This window comes from Zingiber officinale, chromosome 5B (assembly GCF_018446385.1).
Source record: "Zingiber officinale cultivar Zhangliang chromosome 5B, Zo_v1.1, whole genome shotgun sequence".
Classification (NCBI taxonomy): domain Eukaryota; kingdom Viridiplantae; phylum Streptophyta; class Magnoliopsida; order Zingiberales; family Zingiberaceae; genus Zingiber; species Zingiber officinale.
This window is the reverse complement of record NC_055995.1, coordinates 86619557-86639930: the sequence shown is the minus strand read 5'-3', so window position 1 is coordinate 86639930 and position 20374 is coordinate 86619557. Positions and strand designations below refer to the sequence as shown.

Below are 20374 nucleotides of genomic sequence, written 5' to 3'. Positions count from 1 at the left end.
TAACACGAGAATTTACTTGGTATATATCTCAAGAAGAGGTGACTAGTACAAGGATTCAACCCTCACTCACTCATCCACTATGAAAACACTCCTTTTCGATAACTACCGAAGACAGAGAAGCCTTATACAACACTCACAATACAACAAGAAGAAAAGGTAAACAAATACAAGTAAAATCTTACAAGATTTACAATATACAATCGAAACCCTAGTGAAACATCCCTCTATTACCCCTCAAGTTTATTTTATCTTTTTTTTTAAAAAAAATAAACTACTCTCTCATCAACTGCTATATAGATAATCATAGAATAATCCCTCCAAGGAAAACTATCATGTTCAATGAAAACGTTTGTATCCACAAGAGTTTAACGAAAAAGAACAACAAACCCCAAACATCCCACTGTAGTATAATGAAGAAAAATCACTCGCGATGAAACCAGTATGCTCTGCACTCCTAAACAAATGAACAGTACCATGCGTTCATCCCGCTTCCTCGTCTACTCCGTCCGTGGGCCTCCTATCGTATCTTGAGAATCATCCTCACCTGTAATGTAGACATCATGAGTTTACGGCCCAGCAAACACAATCTAATATGTATAAAAGGACATCTATGAGATAACAGAAATAGCAACTAGGGGTCTCATAAATAAGAAATCTTAACCCAATTACGATACAGCAAAGAAAGGTAAATCATGCACAAATGATCCTATGTAGCTAATAAGGTGAATATGTCACATATCCAGTAACCACAATTAGAGCCAGTCAATAGTCCCATGAACCTAGAGGTACCTCCTAGAGAACATGCAGTCAATATAGCCAAAGCTAACAATATCCTCCCAAAGCAAACAGCTACATGTACCTCAATTATCCTCCTGCCCAGTTCTGTCCAGTCATTCCTTTAACAATAGCATGTAATAACTTAGCATCTATTAACAGTCAACATCTTTCACTCCTACTTCTTAATTCTATATCAGAAATCTTAAATACATAATAATAACTAGTGCAAGAAAATAACAGAATTCAACTCATGCATAGTATTACAAAGACTACAGCTATAGTTACTCCATAATCAGACACCTCATAAGCAATGGAAGAAGCAACTACAATAAGCTACTGCAGAGCGATAACATTCAAATATCCTAAATCTATGAATCACAGCTAGCATAATTCGGTGATTATAAAGTAAATTCAGTTATCATGGAAATGTGCACTGCATTGTAAGAACATAACTTCATTGCGAAAATTCTGAAACCTTCCTAATCAAACTCGGACAATCCAACCAAAACGGAGGAACACAATGCCACGTCATAATTGAGTCGAACCTTCTCAACCATCAGAAATCTCAACAACCCAAGGAAACATTGAATTCAAATCTCAACACCAACTTCCAATTAAAAACCCCAAAGTCTCATGAAGGAACTGAATGTTCTCGAAATCAATCGTAAATCCAAATCTATCAAGAACCCGAGAATCACAGGGAAAGAATGTCATTGACTTCTAACCACATACCCCAATCGGACAGCATCGAGAACATTAACAACCACGACGGAAATCAACATTCCACAGCACCCAAATAGAACGATCTAAACAGGTATTTCCATGTCAAAAATCCCGACGATCTTTTCCAAAACAAAGAATCCCGACGATCCAATGTACGCGAAAACAAAGGAATGCAGCCAATTCATTAGCAAACACCACAAAAATCCCGACGATCTTTTCCAAAACTTACAGATGCACAAAAAAAAACAGTCTACCACCATCGCAACTAACTAAGGCTACCAAAAACTGGATCACCAGACCATATCGACAAGGAAAGAAAACCGATTAAAACTTATTTCGAATACAGATCATGGAAAAACTTTGTAAGACCCAATTCGAAACCAAAACTCGCAGGATTCGTAAGCTGAGATATGAGCACCTCAGGAAAACCAACTCGCAACTCAATCCACCAAACGTAATCCAATCAGGCATATAAACGAGCAGATTGTTGAAAATTGGACCAACAAACAAGTAAATAAATTACTTGTCTTACACTAACAATAACAACACTACAACACCCTTTTTGTGGATCGCTCACAATTCTAAAACAAAGAAGAAAAACAAAAAACTTTGACTCACAAATTGATACTTGATTGATAATTGAAACTAAATACAAGGTAGAGTATTTATAGTACTCTTCATACAATCTGGACCGTTCAATTAAATTAAATCCTAGCCATTGAAATTCTAATTCTTATCCATGAAATGAAAAAAACACTCTTGACCACATATTTAATTTTATCTTTTACCAAGTCGTCATCTTTATCTATTAGAAAAATAAATAATTAAATAGCAAATCTTATCTATAACTCTTATCTTTTATTGGATAAGTTTTATCCTTTATTTGGGTTGGAGTTGATATTTAACACTCCCCCTCAACACCAACCCTTTGTACTATGCCGAGTTGATCACGAAACCTTTTGAATTTGCTGGCGCTCAAGCCTTTTGTGAACAAATATGCAACTTGATCATCTGTACTGATTTGTCTCATCTCAATTTCTTCTTGGAGAACTTTTTCTCTGATAAAATGATTGTGCACTTCAACATGTTTAGTTCTTGCATGAAAGATGAGATTTTCCGCCAAATGAATTGCCGATTGATTGTCACAATATATTGGAACTGCATAATCAACTGGTTGATGTAGGTTATTTAATAGTTGAATCAACCATGTGCTTTCTTGAGCTGCCATTGCTGCTGCTCGATACTCAGCTTCAATGCTTGATAATGATACAGTTGGTTGTCTCTTGCTGCACCAAGAAATTGCTCCAGAACCAAGCTTAAATAAGTAACCAGTTGTTGACCTTCTGGTGTCATGATCTCCTGCATAGTCAGCATCACAGTAACCAACTAACTTACAGTCTCCAATTCTTTTATACACAAGACCATAATCAATTGTGCTCTTCACATATCTTAGTATTCGTCGAACTGCTTCCAAATGAGGCTAGCTTCATTGGATTTTGCATGTACTGACTTATTACACTAACTGCATAAGAAATATCAGGTCGAGTTAAGGTTAAGTAGATGAGACTGCCTACCAATTTTTGATACATAGTTGTATCTTCTAAGCTTTTTCCTTCATGTGCACACATTCTGAAATTTGATTCCATAGAATCATTATCATTCTTAACAACACTCTTAACAATCTCACAAATCTGTTCATAGGCCTTTGATGTGTGATTTAACTGGTCGATGATCAACGGTCTCTGCGATTCTAATTTCATTTCCAAATTCTTGATTTTGGCATCACGATACTCACCTAGCTGTGTCAGTCTGGACATCTCACTCTTGATCTCTAAGATCCGTGTCCCCCTCTCAGCGGCTACATGCTCCAGGTTTTGCAGCTCCGAGCTCTTCTTGGAGACTTCTTCTTTGAGAGTCACAATTGCAGCCTCAAGCTGCGAAATTTCAATTGCGATTTCGTAATTCCGTTGCTCAACCTGTTCCCTGGATTGATCCCTAGCCTTCGAGGCGGCGTCAATCTGCTTCATAAGCTCCTCGGAGATCTCATGCGCTCGCTTGATAACGCCATAGGCCACGGAGGGAAGACCGGTGTACTTCTGGGAAGTCGGTAGACCACCGGAGGCGGAGAAGTTCTTGTACCCGCTGACCTTGCTGGAGATCTTGCCGATGCCGGAAAGGAGCATCTGCGCGGCAGTCTCCATCTCGGACCGTAGCGAGTCCTTGTGCTTCATGGACTCGTCTCTGAGTCGGATCGCATCGGCGAGCTCCGCTGCGGTGCGTTCGGCGGATCGCGATGCCTCGTCCCTTTCGCGGAGGGCCTCGTCGCGCCTCCTGACGGCCTCGTCCCTTTCGCGGAGCGCATCATCGCACTGACGGATTGCGTCATGAGCCATGGACTTGAGACGGCTGAAGGTGCCCTCGACGGCCTTCCTGGCGCTGCGTTCCTTCTCGAGCTCGGCGAGGAGGTCGCGGATGCGCTGCTCCGAGGCCGAGGAAGAACTGGCAGAGGAAGAAGGGAGGACAATAGGGAGGGGATCATCGTCGCCCTCGACGTCGCTGAGGACCGCGGATTTGTTATCTTCGTAGGCCATCAAAGCTTCAGCATCCCAATCATCTTCGCTATTCTCTTTAGAATTGGAAGTAGCCGTGTTGCTTTGAACGAACCTTTTCTTGGACCAACAATCTTTTGCCATGTGGCCCACCTTCCCACAATTGTAGCACTCGCCAGAAAATTTTTTATGATCACCATAATTCTTCGAGGCTCCCCCTGGACGAGAGCCTCCATTCCCATGATAGATTTTTCCTTTGTCGCCATCCTTTTTAGATCCACCAGTGTGCCGTTTGAAGTTGCCTTTATTTTTGTTGGTGTAGAGCGCTTCTTCTTAATCTTTTAGTGAGAGTCCTCCCATTTGCTTAGCCATAACTTCTTGACCTGCAAGTAAATTTTCAAATTCAAGAAGCGATGGCTGTGTTGGCCATCCTTGTATAGCAGCAATAAATCCTCGATATTCTGGCCTCAAACCATGAATAATTATTCTTTTTATCCTTGCTTCCCCAATAGGAGCTGATGGATCTAGCTCTGAAATTTCGCGACATATCAACTTCACCTTGTGGAAGTATTGGGCAATCGTCTTGTCACATTGCGCTATTGACAATAGCTCGTTCTCCAGAAGTTGCAATCTTGTATCATTCTTCTTTGAAAAAAGTGTAGCAAAGATATCCCACACTTCCTTTGGTGTTTTGGCATCTCGGATGTGCTCCAACATTTCTTGTTCAATTGTGATCTTTAAGGCAAACATTGCTTTACCTGCCTTAATCTTCCATTTTCGCAAAATACCATTGGTGTCTTCTGCCGGCTACGTAGCTTCACTACCACCAACAACCTCCCAAAGATCTTGACCTTGTAGGTAAGACTCCATGCTTGTTGCCCACGTGTTGTAGTTTTTGTTGTTGAGCTTCTTGATACCTCCTACTACTTGAAGGTCCACCATCACGTCGAAAAGCTTTGATTATACCAAACAAGTTTGATTAAAAAACTTGTAAAGCATAAAACTCCTCACAATTTAAGATAGCTCCACCAAGAATAATCCCTGATTAACTTGGCTCTGATACCAATTGTTGAAAATTGGACCAACAAACAAGTAAATAAATTACTTGTCTTACACTAACAATAACAACACTACAACACCCTTTTTGTGGATCGCTCACAATTCTAAGACAAAGAAGAAAAACAAAAAACTTTGACTCACAAATTGATACTTGATTGATAATTGAAACTAAATACAAGGTAGAGTATTTATAATACTCTTCATACAATCTGGACCGTTCAATTAAATTAAATCCTAGCCATTGAAATTCTAATTCTTATCCATGAAATGAGAAAAACACTCTTGACCACATATTTAATTTTATCTTTTACCAAGTCGTCATCTTTATCTATTAGAAAAATAAATAATTAAATAGCAAATCTTATCTATAACTCTTATCTTTTATTGGATAAGTTTTATCCTTTATTTGGGTTGGAGTTGATATTTAACACTCCCCCTCAACACCAACCCTTTGTACTATGCCGAGTTGATCACGAAACCTTTTGAATTTGCTGGAGCTCAAGTCTTTTGTGAACAAATCTCCAACTTGATCATCTGTACTGATTTGTCTCATCTCAATTTCTTCTTGGAGAACTTTTTCTCTGATAAAATGATAGTGCACTTCAACATGTTTAGTTCTTGCATGAAAGATCGGATTTTCCGCCAAATGAATTGCCGATTGATTGTCACAATATATTGGAACTGCATAATCAACTGGTTGATGTAGGTTATTTAATAGTTGAATCAACCATGTGCTTTCTTGAGCTGCCATTGCTGCTGCTCGATACTCAGCTTCAATGCTTGATAATGATACAGTTGGTTGTCTCTTGCTGCACCAAGAAATTGCTCCAGAACCAAGCTTAAATAAGTAACCAGTTGTTGACCTTCTGGTGTCATGATCTCCTGCATAGTCAGCATCACAGTAACCAACTAACTTACAGTCTCCAATTCTTTTATACACAAGACCATAATCAATTGTGCTCTTCACATATCTTAGTATTCGTCGAACTGCTTCCAAATGAGGCTTCATTGGATTTTGCATGTACTGACTTATTACACTAACTGCATAAGAAATATCAGGTCGAGTTAAGGTTAAGTAGATGAGACTGTCTACCAATTTTTGATACATAGTTGTATCTTCTAAGCTTTTTCCTTCATGTGCACACATTCTGAAATTTGATTCCATAGAATCATTATCATTCTTAACAACACTCTTAACAATCTCACAAATCTGTTCATAGGCCTTTGATGTGTGATTTAACTAGTCGATGATCAACGGTCTTTGCGATTCTAATTTCATTTCCAAATTCTTGATTTTGGCATCACGATCCTCACCTAGCTGTGTCAGTCTGGACATCTCACTCTCGATCTCTGAGATCCGTGTCCCCCTCTCAGCGGCTACATGCTCCAGGTTTTGCAGCTCCGAGCTCTTCTTGGAGACTTCTTCTTTGAGAGTCACAATTGCAGCCTCAAGCTGCGAAATTTCAATTGCGATTTCGTAATTCCGTTGCTCAACCTGTTCCCTGGCTTGATCCCTAGCCTTCGAGCCGGCGTCAATCTGCTTCATAAGCTCCTCGGAGATCTCATGCGCTCGCTTGATAACGCCATAGGCCACGGAGGGAAGACCGGTGTACTTCTGGGAAGTCGGTAGACCACCGGAGGCGGAGAAGTTCTTGTACCCGCTGACCTTGTTGGAGATCTTGCCGATGCCGGAAAGGAGCATCTGCGCGGCAGTCTCCATCTCGGACCGTAGCGAGTCCTTGTGCTTCATGGACTCGTCTCTGAGTCGGATCGCATCGGCGAGCTCCGCTGCGGTGCGTTCGGCGGATCGCGATGCCTCGTCCCTTTCGCGGAGGGCCTCGTCGCGCCTCCTGACGGCCTCGTCCCTTTCGCGGAGCGCATCATCGCGCTGACGGATTGCGTCATGAGCCATGGACTTGAGACGGCTGAAGGTGCCCTCGGCGGCCTTCCTGGCGCTGCGTTCCTTCTCGAGCTCGGCGAGGAGGTCGCGGATGCGCTGCTCCGAGGCCGAGGAAGAACTGGCGGAGGAAGAAGGGAGGACAATAGGGAGGGGATCATCGTCGCCCTTGACGTCGCTGAGGACCGCGGATTTGTCATCTTCGTAGGCCATCAAAGCTTCAGCATCCCAATCATCTTCGCTATTCTCTTTAGAATTGGAAGTAGCCGTGTTGCTTTGAACGAACCTTTTCTTGGACCAACAATCTTTTGCCATGTGGCCCACCTTCCCACAATTGTAGCACTCGCTAGAAAATTTTTTATGATCACCATAATTCTTCGAGGCTCCCCCTGGACGAGAGCCTCCATTCCCATGATAGATTTTCCTTTGTCGCCATCCTTTTTAGATCCACCAGTGTGCCGTTTGAAGTTGCCTTTATTTTTGTTGGTGTAGAGCGCTTCTTCTTAATCTTTTAGTGAGAGTCCTCCCATTTGCTTAGCCATAACTTCTTGACCTGCAAGTAAATTTTCAAATTCATGAAGCGATGGCTGTGTTGGCCATCCTTGTATAGCAGCAATAAATCCTCGATATTCTGGCCTCAAACCATGAATAATTATTCTTTTTATCCTTGCTTCCCCAATAGGAGCTGATGGATCTAGCTCTGAAATTTCGCGACATATCAACTTCACCTTGTGAAAGTATTGGGCAATCGTCTTGTCACATTACGCTATTGACAATAGCTCGTTCTCCAGAAGTTGCAATCTTGTATCATTCTTCTTTGAAAAAAGTGTAGCAAAGATATCCCACACTTCCTTTGGTGTTTTGGCATCTCGGATGTGCTCCAACATTTCTTGTTCAATTGTGATCTTTAAGGCAAACATTGCTTTACCTGCCTTAATCTTCCATTTTCGCAAAATACCATTGGCGTCTTCTGCCGGCTACGTAGCTTCACTATCACCAACAACCTCCCAAAGATCTTGACCTTGTAGGTAAGACTCCATGCATGTTGCCCACGTGTTGTAGTTTTTGTTGTTGAGCTTCTTGATACCTCCTACTACTTGAAGGTCCCCCATCACGTCGAAAAGCTTTGATTATACCAAACAAGTTTGATTAAAAAACTTGTAAAGCATAAAACTCCTCACAATTTAAGATAGCTCCACCAAGAATAATCCCTGATTAACTTGGCTCTGATACCAATTGTTGAAAATTGGACCAACAAACAAGTAAATAAATTACTTGTCTTACACTAACAATAACAACACTACAACACCCTTTTTGTGGATCGCTCACAATTCTAAGACAAAGAAGAAAAACAAAAAACTTTGACTCACAAATTGATACTTGATTGATAATTGAAACTAAATACAAGGTAGAGTATTTATAGTACTCTTCATACTATCTGAACCGTTCAATTAAATTAAATCCTAGCCATTGAAATTCTAATTCTTATCCATGAAATGAGAAAAACACTCTTGACCATATATTTAATTTTATCTTTTACCAAGTCGTCATCTTTATCTATTAGAAAAATAAATAATTAAATAGCAAATCTTATCTATAACTCTTATCTTTTATTGGATAAGTTTTATTCTTTATTTGGGTTGGAGTTGATATTTAACACAGATTTCGTGCAGCAAGCTCGAACCACAAACATCACAGTGAAAATCAAATCCAATCTCATACACAAGCATGCGAAAACCTCAAGATTCACAAAAAGGGTTGTCCACCGGAAATCAAACTCCATCGATAACAGGATGCAGTGACAAGAGTCCAAAAACCTTGCGAATTCGAGCAAAACTCCATAGAAACCTCAAACCGAACGAAACTCTACAAGATAGTAACCTTTCACAAACCATTTCACCGATCTCTCTACCTAAAAGAACAATTCACACTTCTTACCTCCTTACCTAACATGTCTCACAGTTGCATAAGGAACTGTAGTTGCCTCTCCTTTCTTCGTGTCACCGTCGAAATCCCTCATCCGGTGGTGTCGCGAGGAGAAATTATTTTATTTATTAAAATATTATTTTAATCAAATTATCATTAAAAAAAAATCAAAATAATATAAAATAACTATTATAAAATCTAGCAACTAACATCTATAATATATGGAAGTTAACAATCAGTTTCGACACTTAAGTTACATGTTAATTTTTAGACTATCAAATGTTAAATAATATAAGAGTATTTTAGATGCCATCTCTTGTTTGGTAAGGCTCTGTTTACTTGGGAGAGTGGAAAGTAAAATTAAGGAAAAGTTTCCACGATAGAAAAGTTTCCGTCGTTTACTTCATTAAAATTTTCCGAAGGAAAAGTAACGCAATCCATCAGCGGATAATTTTGGAGTCAAAATCGATCACCTCAAAATCGGACGGAAAGCAACGGATGAAAAAAAAAATGACGCATGTACCCCTTTTGCATTCACAAAATTACACCATATACTAAAAAAAATGACGCATGTAGCCTTTTTAACTCACAAAATTACACTATGTACAAAAAAAATGACGCATGTATCCTTTTTTATTTATAAAATTACATCACAAGTATTCTCCTTCCTCTATCAAGGTAAACAAGTCTGCAAAGGAAAAGATTTCTTCACCCTTTCTTTTCTCTTCCTCCAATGATAACTTTCTATCGTTGATTTCTTTCTTTTCCTCATCCACACTCTAGAATAAACATAGCATAAATGTACAGTGAAGTAATTATCTATCCTTTCTCACTCCCACAGGACTCTGGTCTTGCTTTAAATTTAATAAATACTAGAAAGTAAAATGTAATCAATTTAATAATAATTTTCAAAAAAAAAAATTATTGAGTTTGTTTTCTGAAATAAATTTTTACAGATATGTAATGGATTGAGCAGGCAGTCCATTAAAGCCCATAGCCATAGTACCATGGTCCATGTCTCAAAACCCTAGTTTAAAACAGATGGAAATCGTCACTTTGCGCCGAACCACCCACCCGAACGCACGCACGCGGTGTTGCTCCACGAACGTCGTAACCCTAGGGCGGCCGTCGTCCTACCGCGCTTCCTCGGAGCTGACCTCCCTCTCCACTTCCTTCTCAGGTCACATCCTTTCTACCCTTTCGATTTTACTTTCTAGCGAAGTTTTGGCAACTTTAATCTGCTGCCCTACCCTCGTTCATATACTATTTTGGTTCAGTCTTGAAAGGAGCAAGCTTTACCAATTTCCATTTTGTTGGTTTTTCGTTTGCATTCTTGCTGGAGAAATAGGATGGAATTCTCGACCCAGTAAAATCGACACATGGCAAGAGAACCATTATGCCGTGAGAAAATTTTAAACTTTGGATGTAGAATGAGACTTTGTGAGTAGGAAGGATGCTGTGAATTAGCTATCCGAGTTAGGCGATTCGGTCAAGCTGGTTGACATATCATATATATGAGCGAGTTACTTTGCAAATTTTCGTTGTCTAACTCTACTCACTCGTAACCAGATGATGATTATTGGTTAATCTTATTTATTTGGAAGGTTAATACATCTTCGTCATTTGATCTTTCGCTCAAGAAAATGACCACTTTAATCTTCTTTAGATGCCCAAGGACTAACATGGTTTGCATTGTGATAATAGTGCTTATTGGAGAGACAAGAACCGTGTAGTTATCCCAAATAGCTTGGACTAACACATGATAATGTTGGGACATGTAAAAGAATGTAGTATTGTTGAGACTACGGGCCAACTTTTTTTTTGTCTTCTCTACATCTAATTCCTCTGATGAAGCTGAAAATACATCATCTCAAGCACAATATATTAGTTATTGAGCCACTTATCTGTACTGAAATAATTATTTATGTTTTATGCATTGACCTCCAATGAACCATGATTTCATCTTGTTGCCTAATTCTGTCATTTTTGTGATTGATTGTGGTGTCTGTCTAGACTCCATAACGGGGACCAGATCTATTGCTTGCTGTTATTTGAATAATTTGTCAACTAGGCATCACACTGGCATGTTTATAGCCAAATTAGTGCAAAAGTCACCATAGTCACAGGAAGTTGAGAATAATCAGTCTTAACAATTTTGCAATTGTGAAGTATATATATATACTCTTAAATGCTTATCTTGCTATCGCCTAGAGGTTAGCAGATGTTGTATCATCGCTGTACATCTCAAATGGAATCTAAGCAATTTTCATGTAGCAAATTCCTGTTGGAAAATAAAATAATTCCTGAAAATTTGGGTCATAATTTATATGTTTGAATTTACGTTCGGAAATTAAACCTGAAGTTTCATTTGCTTATGTTTTGAATAAAAACTATGGATGCTGGCAATTGACATTGTTTTAAGAGTTCTTTTGCCTTATAATTATCCATAAATCATCTTCCATCACTTATAGAAACATATATAGTGTCTGAGAAGTGTGCTTTGTGGCATGCATTTAGTTTTTGTGAATTTTATGATTTGTCTTTGCTTGCTGCTTTTACTAACTTTTAGTGTTCAAAGATCATCCATGCTCTTCATTCTTATTATACTGCTGCAATGTTGTAGCTAATCTTTCTCTACTTTTTCCAAGTCCTAACATTACTCCTGCTTCATTTTGTAGAACTCAATGGAGGACGAAACTAATGTAAGCTTCCAACCTCAAACGTTTCAATCCTTTATTTATTGAAAAGAGTTTCTCATCAAGTTTTCTCTTGTTTGAATATAATTGCTACAGTTTTGTATGAAGCTATTTGTTTTTAATATATTCTACTATATTCAGGCCAAGAAAGAAGAGGAAGAATTCAATACAGGACCCCTCTCTGTTCTGATGATGAGTGTCAAGAATAATACTCAGGTATTTTGAAGCTTACACATAATATAGTATTGACACTGGCAAAGTTGCTAAAGTATGTGTGTGGATATAGTTAACACAATGGCGGCGCTAGATGGATTTTCACCAATTTACTAGATGCATATCTGTATCTTGCTTTACATTGTTTACAGTTATCAATTTTCGGCAGAGAGAATATAATTCTGTCATTTTTAGCCTATTAACTCTGTGAGACAGACTTCTTTATATGGCTTACTGAAATTGGATGAATTATTAGTTTCCTATTAGTTTTACTTGTCTTCATTTTGATAATGGAAGACTTCAGTAGATGGCAATACTCAGTTCATAGATGCAGCTCTCTTTCTCAACCATACATTTGAGTTTCTAACAAATCTTTTCTGCCACAGGTGCTTATTAATTGCAGGAACAACAAGAAACTACTTGGTCGAGTGAGAGCATTTGATCGCCACTGCAACATGGTCCTAGAAAATGTTAGGGAGATGTGGACCGAGGTATTGCAACTTTACAAACGCACATGATTCATCATCTCTTTTCATGTATGGCTCCTTATGGAATTTACCCTGATCACAGGTACCCAAGACGGGCAAGGGGAAGAAGAAAGCTCTTCCAGTCAACAAGGATAGATTCATCAGCAAGATGTTCCTTCGTGGAGACTCTGTCATCATTGTGCTACGTAACCCCAAATGAAGATTCAAATTCGAAGTGGAGATCGCCAATAGCTTGTTAACGGGGACTGACTTGTTAACTTGTTTCATGGTTAGCTTGATGTTATAGTCGTGTTGTTATGTGCTGAACATTGTTAATGTAAAAAAAAACATGGGCGAGAAAGTTGTGTTGCTTAGGTGTGATCTTAAACTATGCTAGATCCATTATCTATTTTGGTCTGTTTATCTATCCATTCGGATTCATGGACTACATAAAAATATTCTAGATCTTGTTTGAATAGATAGGAACAAAAAACATTGTGTATTTTCTTAAAATTATAGATGGATTGTATATCAAAAAGCTAGAAAACGAAGAAAGCATGCCCCTCTTGTTCAATGTGTATGCGTTTCATTGTCTCTTTCCCTAATCATCCAAGTGCTCCTATAGGCGGAATGGTCATTCTCATCCAACAAATGTTAATGGTCAAGGAGAACAAGCAATGTGTGACCCCTTTGCTTCGGCCACCTCTCGTAGCCTCAGACTTCCATTTCCACACAAATTATCCATCACTAACACCTATTATAAATATCCTATCACATTGACCCTTTCAAAATATATATATATATATATAAATATCCTATCACATTGAAGTCAATATTTTATGATTTTTCTTATCGATTTAAAAGAGTTTAAATAAATTATCCCAATTTTAATCATCATATAATAGATTATATCGATTACTTCAAACACAAACCAGACTTTATTATTTTTTGACTAATATTTTTACTGTTTGTATTTGTTTCATTGATAGTTTTGTTGTTAGCTTTGTGTGTTTTATTTTTACACTTAAAATTTGTAGTACAAATATATTTCCAAAAAAATATCAATCTTGGAGTATTAAAAGAAATAAAAGAAAAAGAATAGAACCGATTATTAAAACTCACAAATGTATTCTTCATAAATTTTTTAAAGCTAGCTCTTCAATTGAAGATATGAATTACAAGAAGAAAAGTAAAAAAAAACTAAATGATACAATAAATGAGCAGCAATCGAGTAATCAAAAAGAATTAAATGATCATGCAATTAATGAACAAGAAGAATTGAGAGAAAATGATAATCATAATATACAACGAATGAGCAGAAAGAATTGAGAGAAAATGATGATAATTATTTGAATGTAAATGACTTGACAATTTTGTGTATTGAAAATGAGTTGTTAGAAAAACTTGATTTTGAAGATTTTATTGATAATTTTGCTTCTAAAAATGCTAGAAGATATAGATTTTTTTTAATAATTATTTTATATTTTTTTTATATTTGTAGCTATTATGTTTTTTGGAGAAACATAGAAAATATATTTTATATGATGTTACACTTTTTTAAAAAATCTTGAGAAATATATTTTGTATGGGGTTTACCATATTTTAAATTAAATATATTAATTTTTAAAATTTTCTATTAAACTATATTCAAATTGTAGGTTAGTACATTTTTTTTATAGAGGTTCATTTTCTCTTTTCTTCCAAAGTCCCCCAAAAGTTAGGACCAGACTTGTTCACTTCCAGCGTGGACATCCAATGAGGGGCGACTAGTGTTTCGAATTATCTAAGGCACCTTCCATGCGAGGGGCGCCGACGGTGGATGTGGAGAATAACAGGAGTGTGTAACTGTGTATATATAAATAATCCTCATCTTTGACTAACACTTGAAAGGTAATAGAAGCTATTTGTGGTAAGAAAATTCAGGGTTAAAAGTTAATTAAACTTGATATTGCATAGGGAAATTTGTGGAATTCTGTTGGCCAATGTAGGAAGTAGTGATGCTAGTGGCCATTCCACTCACGGACTCATAGGTTGGTTGGCGGCCCATGTGTGTGTCACATTGTCATCTTCCATTCTCCATTTATTAGTATTATTTTTCATTTGTTAATTTTCTAATTTAGGGTGCGACCAAGCCTACCGATTATTTTAGATATTCATTGTGTTTATTATTAATTACAATAAATCTTAACAATCTCTCCCGAGAGCCCCCATACTCTAAAAAAAAGTTAAATTATTGAGATATTTATCTTAATACAGTAATCTTTTATATGGGAGAGATCAGACCAGTAAAATATTTTTATATCCAGAACTTGACTCTAAAATCTATTATAGTGAATATTCATGTAAATATTAACTGCGTCAAACTATTGGGGCATTAGGTTTAATATTAATGATGATTTGGGTGGTGTCGTTGGTGAAGAGCATCCCCTACCTAACCTCACCCAAGGAAAATGCATTAATTCAATAGTCAATTCAAGTGCTTCTATTATATTTTTAAAATTTTCCATTTTCTAATTGAGTTATAATAAAATTAACTAATTAATGAACCGAATTAAACAGATCTAGTTCTAAAAATACGGCCGTCAACAAATCCTTCATTGACACGGACATTAGAACTTGTTTTCAACATCGACAATTAGGTGGATTGACGAACTGATGCGTGCGTGCGTGCATGCAATAAGAATAATATTTTTTTAAAAAAATGGACAGTTTACTTAATCGCTTAATAAGTTTCGGTATTATCTAAATCACTCGCTTAACTTTTATAATACCTAATTCATGTATGATATTCCTAAAATAGCACTCTTTCACTCTAGATTTATGTAGTCCTGAAAATCTATTTAAGGTATTTATACTCTCGGAAATAGTAAATTAGCCATGAATTACTTATAAAGATTTAATAAAATTTATCACAAGTTAATTATAAAACATAAGATAATAAGACAATGATACTCACTAACCAATATTAGCAATGACTCATAAAACTCTCCTAATTTACAAAATATTAAACTTTTTAATTTTTAAATAGTGTAGGTCTATTAACCAATTTCGAACTTAGATAACTCTGAATTATTTTAAAGTAAAATCAATGTACTCTTATAAACATCTTTGAATACAATAGCATAAATTCAAAACAGTGAATTTTTAAATTAATAATAAAAATATGCTCTTAATTTAATTCACTATTCTCAATTTACTCTATTAAATTTAGATCTAAAGACATAAATATATTAAAGAGATTTTTAATAATATATTGTTTTTTGTTAAATGATTCGGAGTTCTCTAGATTTAATAGTAAATTTCGTTTAAAATTGACTGATGAACTTATTTAAAAAAAAAGATATTTTAGAAATATAGTAAGTAATTTGAGTATTATGAAAGTTTGAATGTGATTTGGATAATAGTGAAACTTAATTGTGCCTTTAGTGAAATTCTGAAAAATTTTAAAACTGAGATAATAATTAATTTATTTCACATGTGTAATAATTTAATCCTCATGAATAGTTAGTTAGGTGTCTAGCGGCTGTTGAATTAATATGTTTTATTTTTTATTTAGAAAAAAAAAAGAGAAGAAAGCAAACTAATGAAAGTTTTGTCTTAATTGTTCGTTTGTAGCGTTTGTAATACCCAATTATACCTACAAGACAGCGCTTTTACGACAGAAAGTGCGAAGAATTTTCATTAATCATTTAGCCGGCAATTCATTAAACAACGCGGGGTTGACTGATTATTTAGATCATGTGTGACATGAGCATCACGTCACACGTGAAAAACGACTTTATTTCTATAATATTTCAATTCATTTATTGTATTATTTATGCAAATTTCATTTTCGTAATTTACCTCTTAATTATTTTTTCCCGAATTATCATGATTAATATACTTAGGAGTAATTTAAAGAAAATATAGATTTGATATTTGAAGTCTCATTTCGTTAAAAGAAACTAAAAAAAAATTGTTCAAAAATGTTAATTTTTTCCAAGGATAAATAAAATTTCATTATGCTCTTTTTGTCTTTTTTTTTTTTTAAAAAATAAATTAAATTACCCAAAAATCAACTTCTAAAAGGTAAAACGAAGCAAATTCTAAAAATCTAAATAGTATATTGTAACTATACAAATTCTTGATATTTTTCTATAAAACCCCTCTAATTTCTAAAATAGTTGGCAATTCATTCGTATCTTTTGTAACAAACTTTAGATGTTATTCAGAGTCTATTTTTAAATTATATAAAGAGAGATAAATTATAATACCCAAATAATTTGAGGGACAAATAATCAAAATGATGACTCAGAATTTCTTAGAGGGAGCTGTTTTCTTACCTACCCATGAGAAGGAGACGGTAGGTGAGGAAATTGACAAGCTTTACATGTTCAATTGGGGGGAAAATTCAAAAAAAAAACGACAACATTAACAATTGCAACCTGTGGAGAAAAATGGTCGAGCTCCTACAATTTCTCTGTCATTTTTTACAATAATTCCGGAAAATGATTTAAATGAAATTTCAAGAAAGAAATGGTGTATAAATTGGTTCCTTTTCAAATGATTAATTTTGGTCTCATTAATATTTTTCTTTCTCTGTTTTTTGTTTTTTTATATATATTTTTTTGAAAAAAATATATGTTCGTTTACTCTCTCACCCGCCACCCATGGAATGGAAGCTACTTCGTTACCGTAGATCTCACTGAATCTAATCCGACGGATGAAATCCAATGCCAACAAACCCAATTTCCAACCACCCAACTCCATCCATGCCTCCTTCTCTATTTAAAGCCGTCCACTTCTTCCTTCTCCTCCAGGAAAGAGAAAGCGTACCGCTCTGTTTTCCTCTGCTTATTTTCATCGTCCCTTTTCCTCTCTTCTTTCTCCGATCTTCGAATCGATGGAGGTCGTCAACTGCGCGCACGCAAACGGTGCCGAAATCGCCGTTAACGGGCACGGGGATGGCCTCTGCATCAAGAGCGGCGGCGACCCCCTGAACTGGGGCGCGGCCGCAGACGCGCTTTCGGGGAGCCACCTCGACGAGGTGAAGCGGATGGTGGAGAAGTTCCGCCGGCCGCTAGTGAGGCTGGAGGGCGCGACGCTGAAGGTCGCGCAGGTGGCGTCGGTGGCGGCCGAGGCGAGGGAGGTGCGGGTGGAGCTGTCGGAGGCGGCGCGCGAAGGGGTGCGCGCCAGCAACCAGTGGGTGCTGGACAGCATGGCCAAGGGAACTGACAGCTACGGCGTCACCACCGGATTCGGCGCCACCTCTCACCGGAGAACCAAGGAGGGCGGCGCCCTGCAGAAGGAGCTCATCAGGTACGTGATCTCTGTTCACACTGCGAATCTCTTTTAAGTTAACTCACATTTATTTTAAATATTAATTTTTATTCACTTTGATAAAAAAAAATGAAATTAAAGGGGTGAAATTAAATTTCCGAGAGAGAAATTTCAAAGAAAAATGGTTTGCGCAACTGCATTGCATCACACGCTAGCTTGTAGGTAACCTGTTTTTGTTTTTGGTGGGTGAGATTTAATTTAATTTAAATATTAATTCATCTATATGGGTTCCTCAGTCCTCACCAACTCCATGCGAATAAAAAAATTAAGTCAAATTAAAAATAAAATAAAATTGCAGAAGTAGTTAAAAAAAAAAGGAAAAGATGCAGAGAATGTCGGCATTTGTTTTCTCACCGCGAAGCTTCATGTTGGTCGGTGCAGATTCCTCAACGCCGGAATATTCGGGTCCGAGAAGGATTCCGGACACACGCTGCCGTCGCCGGCTGCACGGGCGGCCATGCTCGTCCGCATTAACACCCTCCTCCAGGGCTACTCCGGCATCCGCTTCGAGATCCTCGAGGCCATGGCTAGCCTCCTCAACTCCGGAGTCACCCCCTGCCTCCCCCTGCGCGGCACCATCACCGCTTCCGGCGACCTCGTCCCCCTGTCCTACATTGCCGGCCTTCTCACCGGGAGGCCCAACGCCAAGGCAATCGCCCCCGGCGGCGAGCCCGTCGACGCGGCGGAGGCCTTCCGCCGCGCCGGCATCCCGCACGGCTTTTTCGAGCTGCAGCCGAAGGAAGGGCTTGCGCTTGTGAACGGCACCGCAGTCGGCTCCGGCCTCGCTTCCCTCGTCCTCTACGACGCCAATATCCTCGCCCTCCTCGCCGAGGTCCTCTCCGCCGTCTTCGCCGAGGTGATGCAGGGCAAGCCGGAGTTCACCGACCACCTCACCCACAAGCTCAAGCACCACCCGGGGCAGATCGAGGCGGCTGCCATCATGGAGCACGTCCTCGACGGAAGCGCCTACATCAAGCACGCCCAGAAGCTCCACGAGCAGGATCAGCTGCAGAAGCCGAAGCAGGATCGCTACGCGCTTCGAACTTCGCCGCAATGGCTTGGCCCTCAAATCGAAGTCCTCCGCTTCGCCACCAAATCCATCGAGCGCGAGATCAACTCCGTGAACGATAATCCCCTCATCGACGTCGCCCGGAACAAGGCCCTCCACGGCGGCAACTTTCAGGGCACGCCCATCGGCGTCTCCATGGACAACACTCGCCTCGCAATCGCCGCAATAGGCAAGCTCATGTTCGCCCAATTCTCCGAACTCGTCAACGACTTTTACAACAACGGATTGCCCTCTAATCTCTCCGGCGGTCGGAACCCTAGCCTTGACTACGGCTTCAAGGGGGCGGAAATCGCGATGGCCGCCTATTGCTCCGAGCTCCAATTTCTGGGCAATCCGGTGACCAACCACGTCCAGAGTGCGGAGCAGCATAACCAGGACGTGAACTCGTTGGGGCTGATCTCCGCCAGGAAAACGGCTGAGGCCGTCGACATCCTCAAGCTCATGTCGGCGACCTACTTGGTGGCCCTCTGCCAGGCCATCGACCTGCGACACCTGGAGGAGAACCTAAAGCACGCGGTGAAGGCGGCGGTGAGTCTCGTCGGCAAGCGCGTGCTCACCACCGGCGCCAACGGAGAGCTCCACCCCGCGCGTTTCTGCGAGAAGAACCTCCTCACCGTGGTCGACCGGGAGTACGTGCTGAGCTACGCCGACGACCCCTGCAGCTCCACCTACGAGCTGATGCCCAAGCTGCGGATGGTGCTTGTGGAGCACGCCCTCGGCCACGGCGCCAAGGAGAAGGACGCCGCCGGTGCCGCGTCCATCTTCCACAAGATCGCGGCTTTCGAGGAGGAACTCAAGGCGGTGGTGCCGAAGGAGGTGGAAGCGGCGCGTGCCGCCGTGGAGAGCGGCAGCGCGGCCATCGGCATCCGGATCAAGGAGTGTAGATCGTACCCGCTGTATCGGTTGGTGAGGGAGCAGCTGGGGGCGGCTTACCTGACCGGTGAGAAAGTGCGGTCACCGGGGGAGGAGTTCGAGAAGGTGTTCGCGGCGATCAACGCCGGGCTGATCATCGATCCTCTGCTCGAATGCTTAAAGGAATGGAATGGCGTGCCAATTCCCATCTGCTAAATAAAAACAAAAAACGAGAGAGATTTTAATTCAATCAAAAAGTGTGGAATTGTGTTCAATGAAATCAGAAGCATGTTATTTCTTGTAGTTTGTTTGCTTTTTAATCGAAAATATGTTTGGCATGGCGTATAATGGATTACCCAAGGTCAATAGTTGAGATAATAGTCAATCATCAATAGAATATGATAGTTAAGGCCGGGGAGTATGTGGTCAAACTAACCATTTCCTTTAAAATAGCTTTCGAGGTACTATCCCAATTTACTTCTAGTCGTCTCAACGTCCGTCAATATCTCAGGGCTCAATCTTTCACTTCTCAGGTCTATGACTCCCAGTCTATTCTTAGTCAGTCCAGTGTCGACTGACCTCTCAGGACTCAGTTCCTCACTTCTCAGGTGCATGACTCCCAATCTATTCCCGATTAGCTCCAGAGTCGATCGGCCTCTCAAGACTGAGCCCCCTCACTTCTTGGGCATGACTCTGAGTATACTCTCGATCGAACCAAGCACTGGTCGGACTATCGCCAAGGAACAACATTGTCGGGGGAATCGCAACCACTTGTTAGAGATAACAGTCATTTATCTGGGAATATTTTGATGCTCTTCCACATGCAT

General features: G+C 39.4%; 3 protein-coding genes across 3 annotated transcripts; 2 read left to right on the top strand and 1 right to left on the bottom strand.

The window, feature by feature from the left end:
• Nucleotides 1-2700: 2700 nt before the first annotated feature.
• On the bottom strand, nt 2701-4193 carry LOC121986809 (paramyosin-like). The gene is made up of 2 exons (XM_042540746.1): nt 3075-4193; nt 2701-2859 (listed from the first exon to the last, which is right to left on the bottom strand). Exons 1-2 carry the CDS (start codon nt 4191-4193, stop codon nt 2701-2703), a joined length of 1278 nt encoding a protein of 425 aa, XP_042396680.1.
• A 5777-nt stretch (nt 4194-9970) lies between these two features.
• On the top strand, nt 9971-12734 carry LOC121984823 (small nuclear ribonucleoprotein Sm D2-like). The gene is made up of 5 exons (XM_042537965.1): nt 9971-10111; nt 11610-11633; nt 11769-11843; nt 12227-12331; nt 12411-12734. Exons 2-5 carry the CDS (start codon nt 11616-11618, stop codon nt 12525-12527), a joined length of 315 nt encoding a protein of 104 aa, XP_042393899.1. The 5' UTR covers nt 9971-10111; nt 11610-11615; the 3' UTR covers nt 12528-12734.
• Nucleotides 12735-17089: 4355 nt separating this feature from the next.
• Nucleotides 17090-19892, top strand: LOC121984822 (phenylalanine ammonia-lyase 2-like). The gene is made up of 2 exons (XM_042537964.1): nt 17090-17605; nt 18008-19892. Exons 1-2 carry the CDS (start codon nt 17190-17192, stop codon nt 19761-19763), a joined length of 2172 nt encoding a protein of 723 aa, XP_042393898.1. The 5' UTR covers nt 17090-17189; the 3' UTR covers nt 19764-19892.
• Nucleotides 19893-20374: the final 482 nt, after the last annotated feature.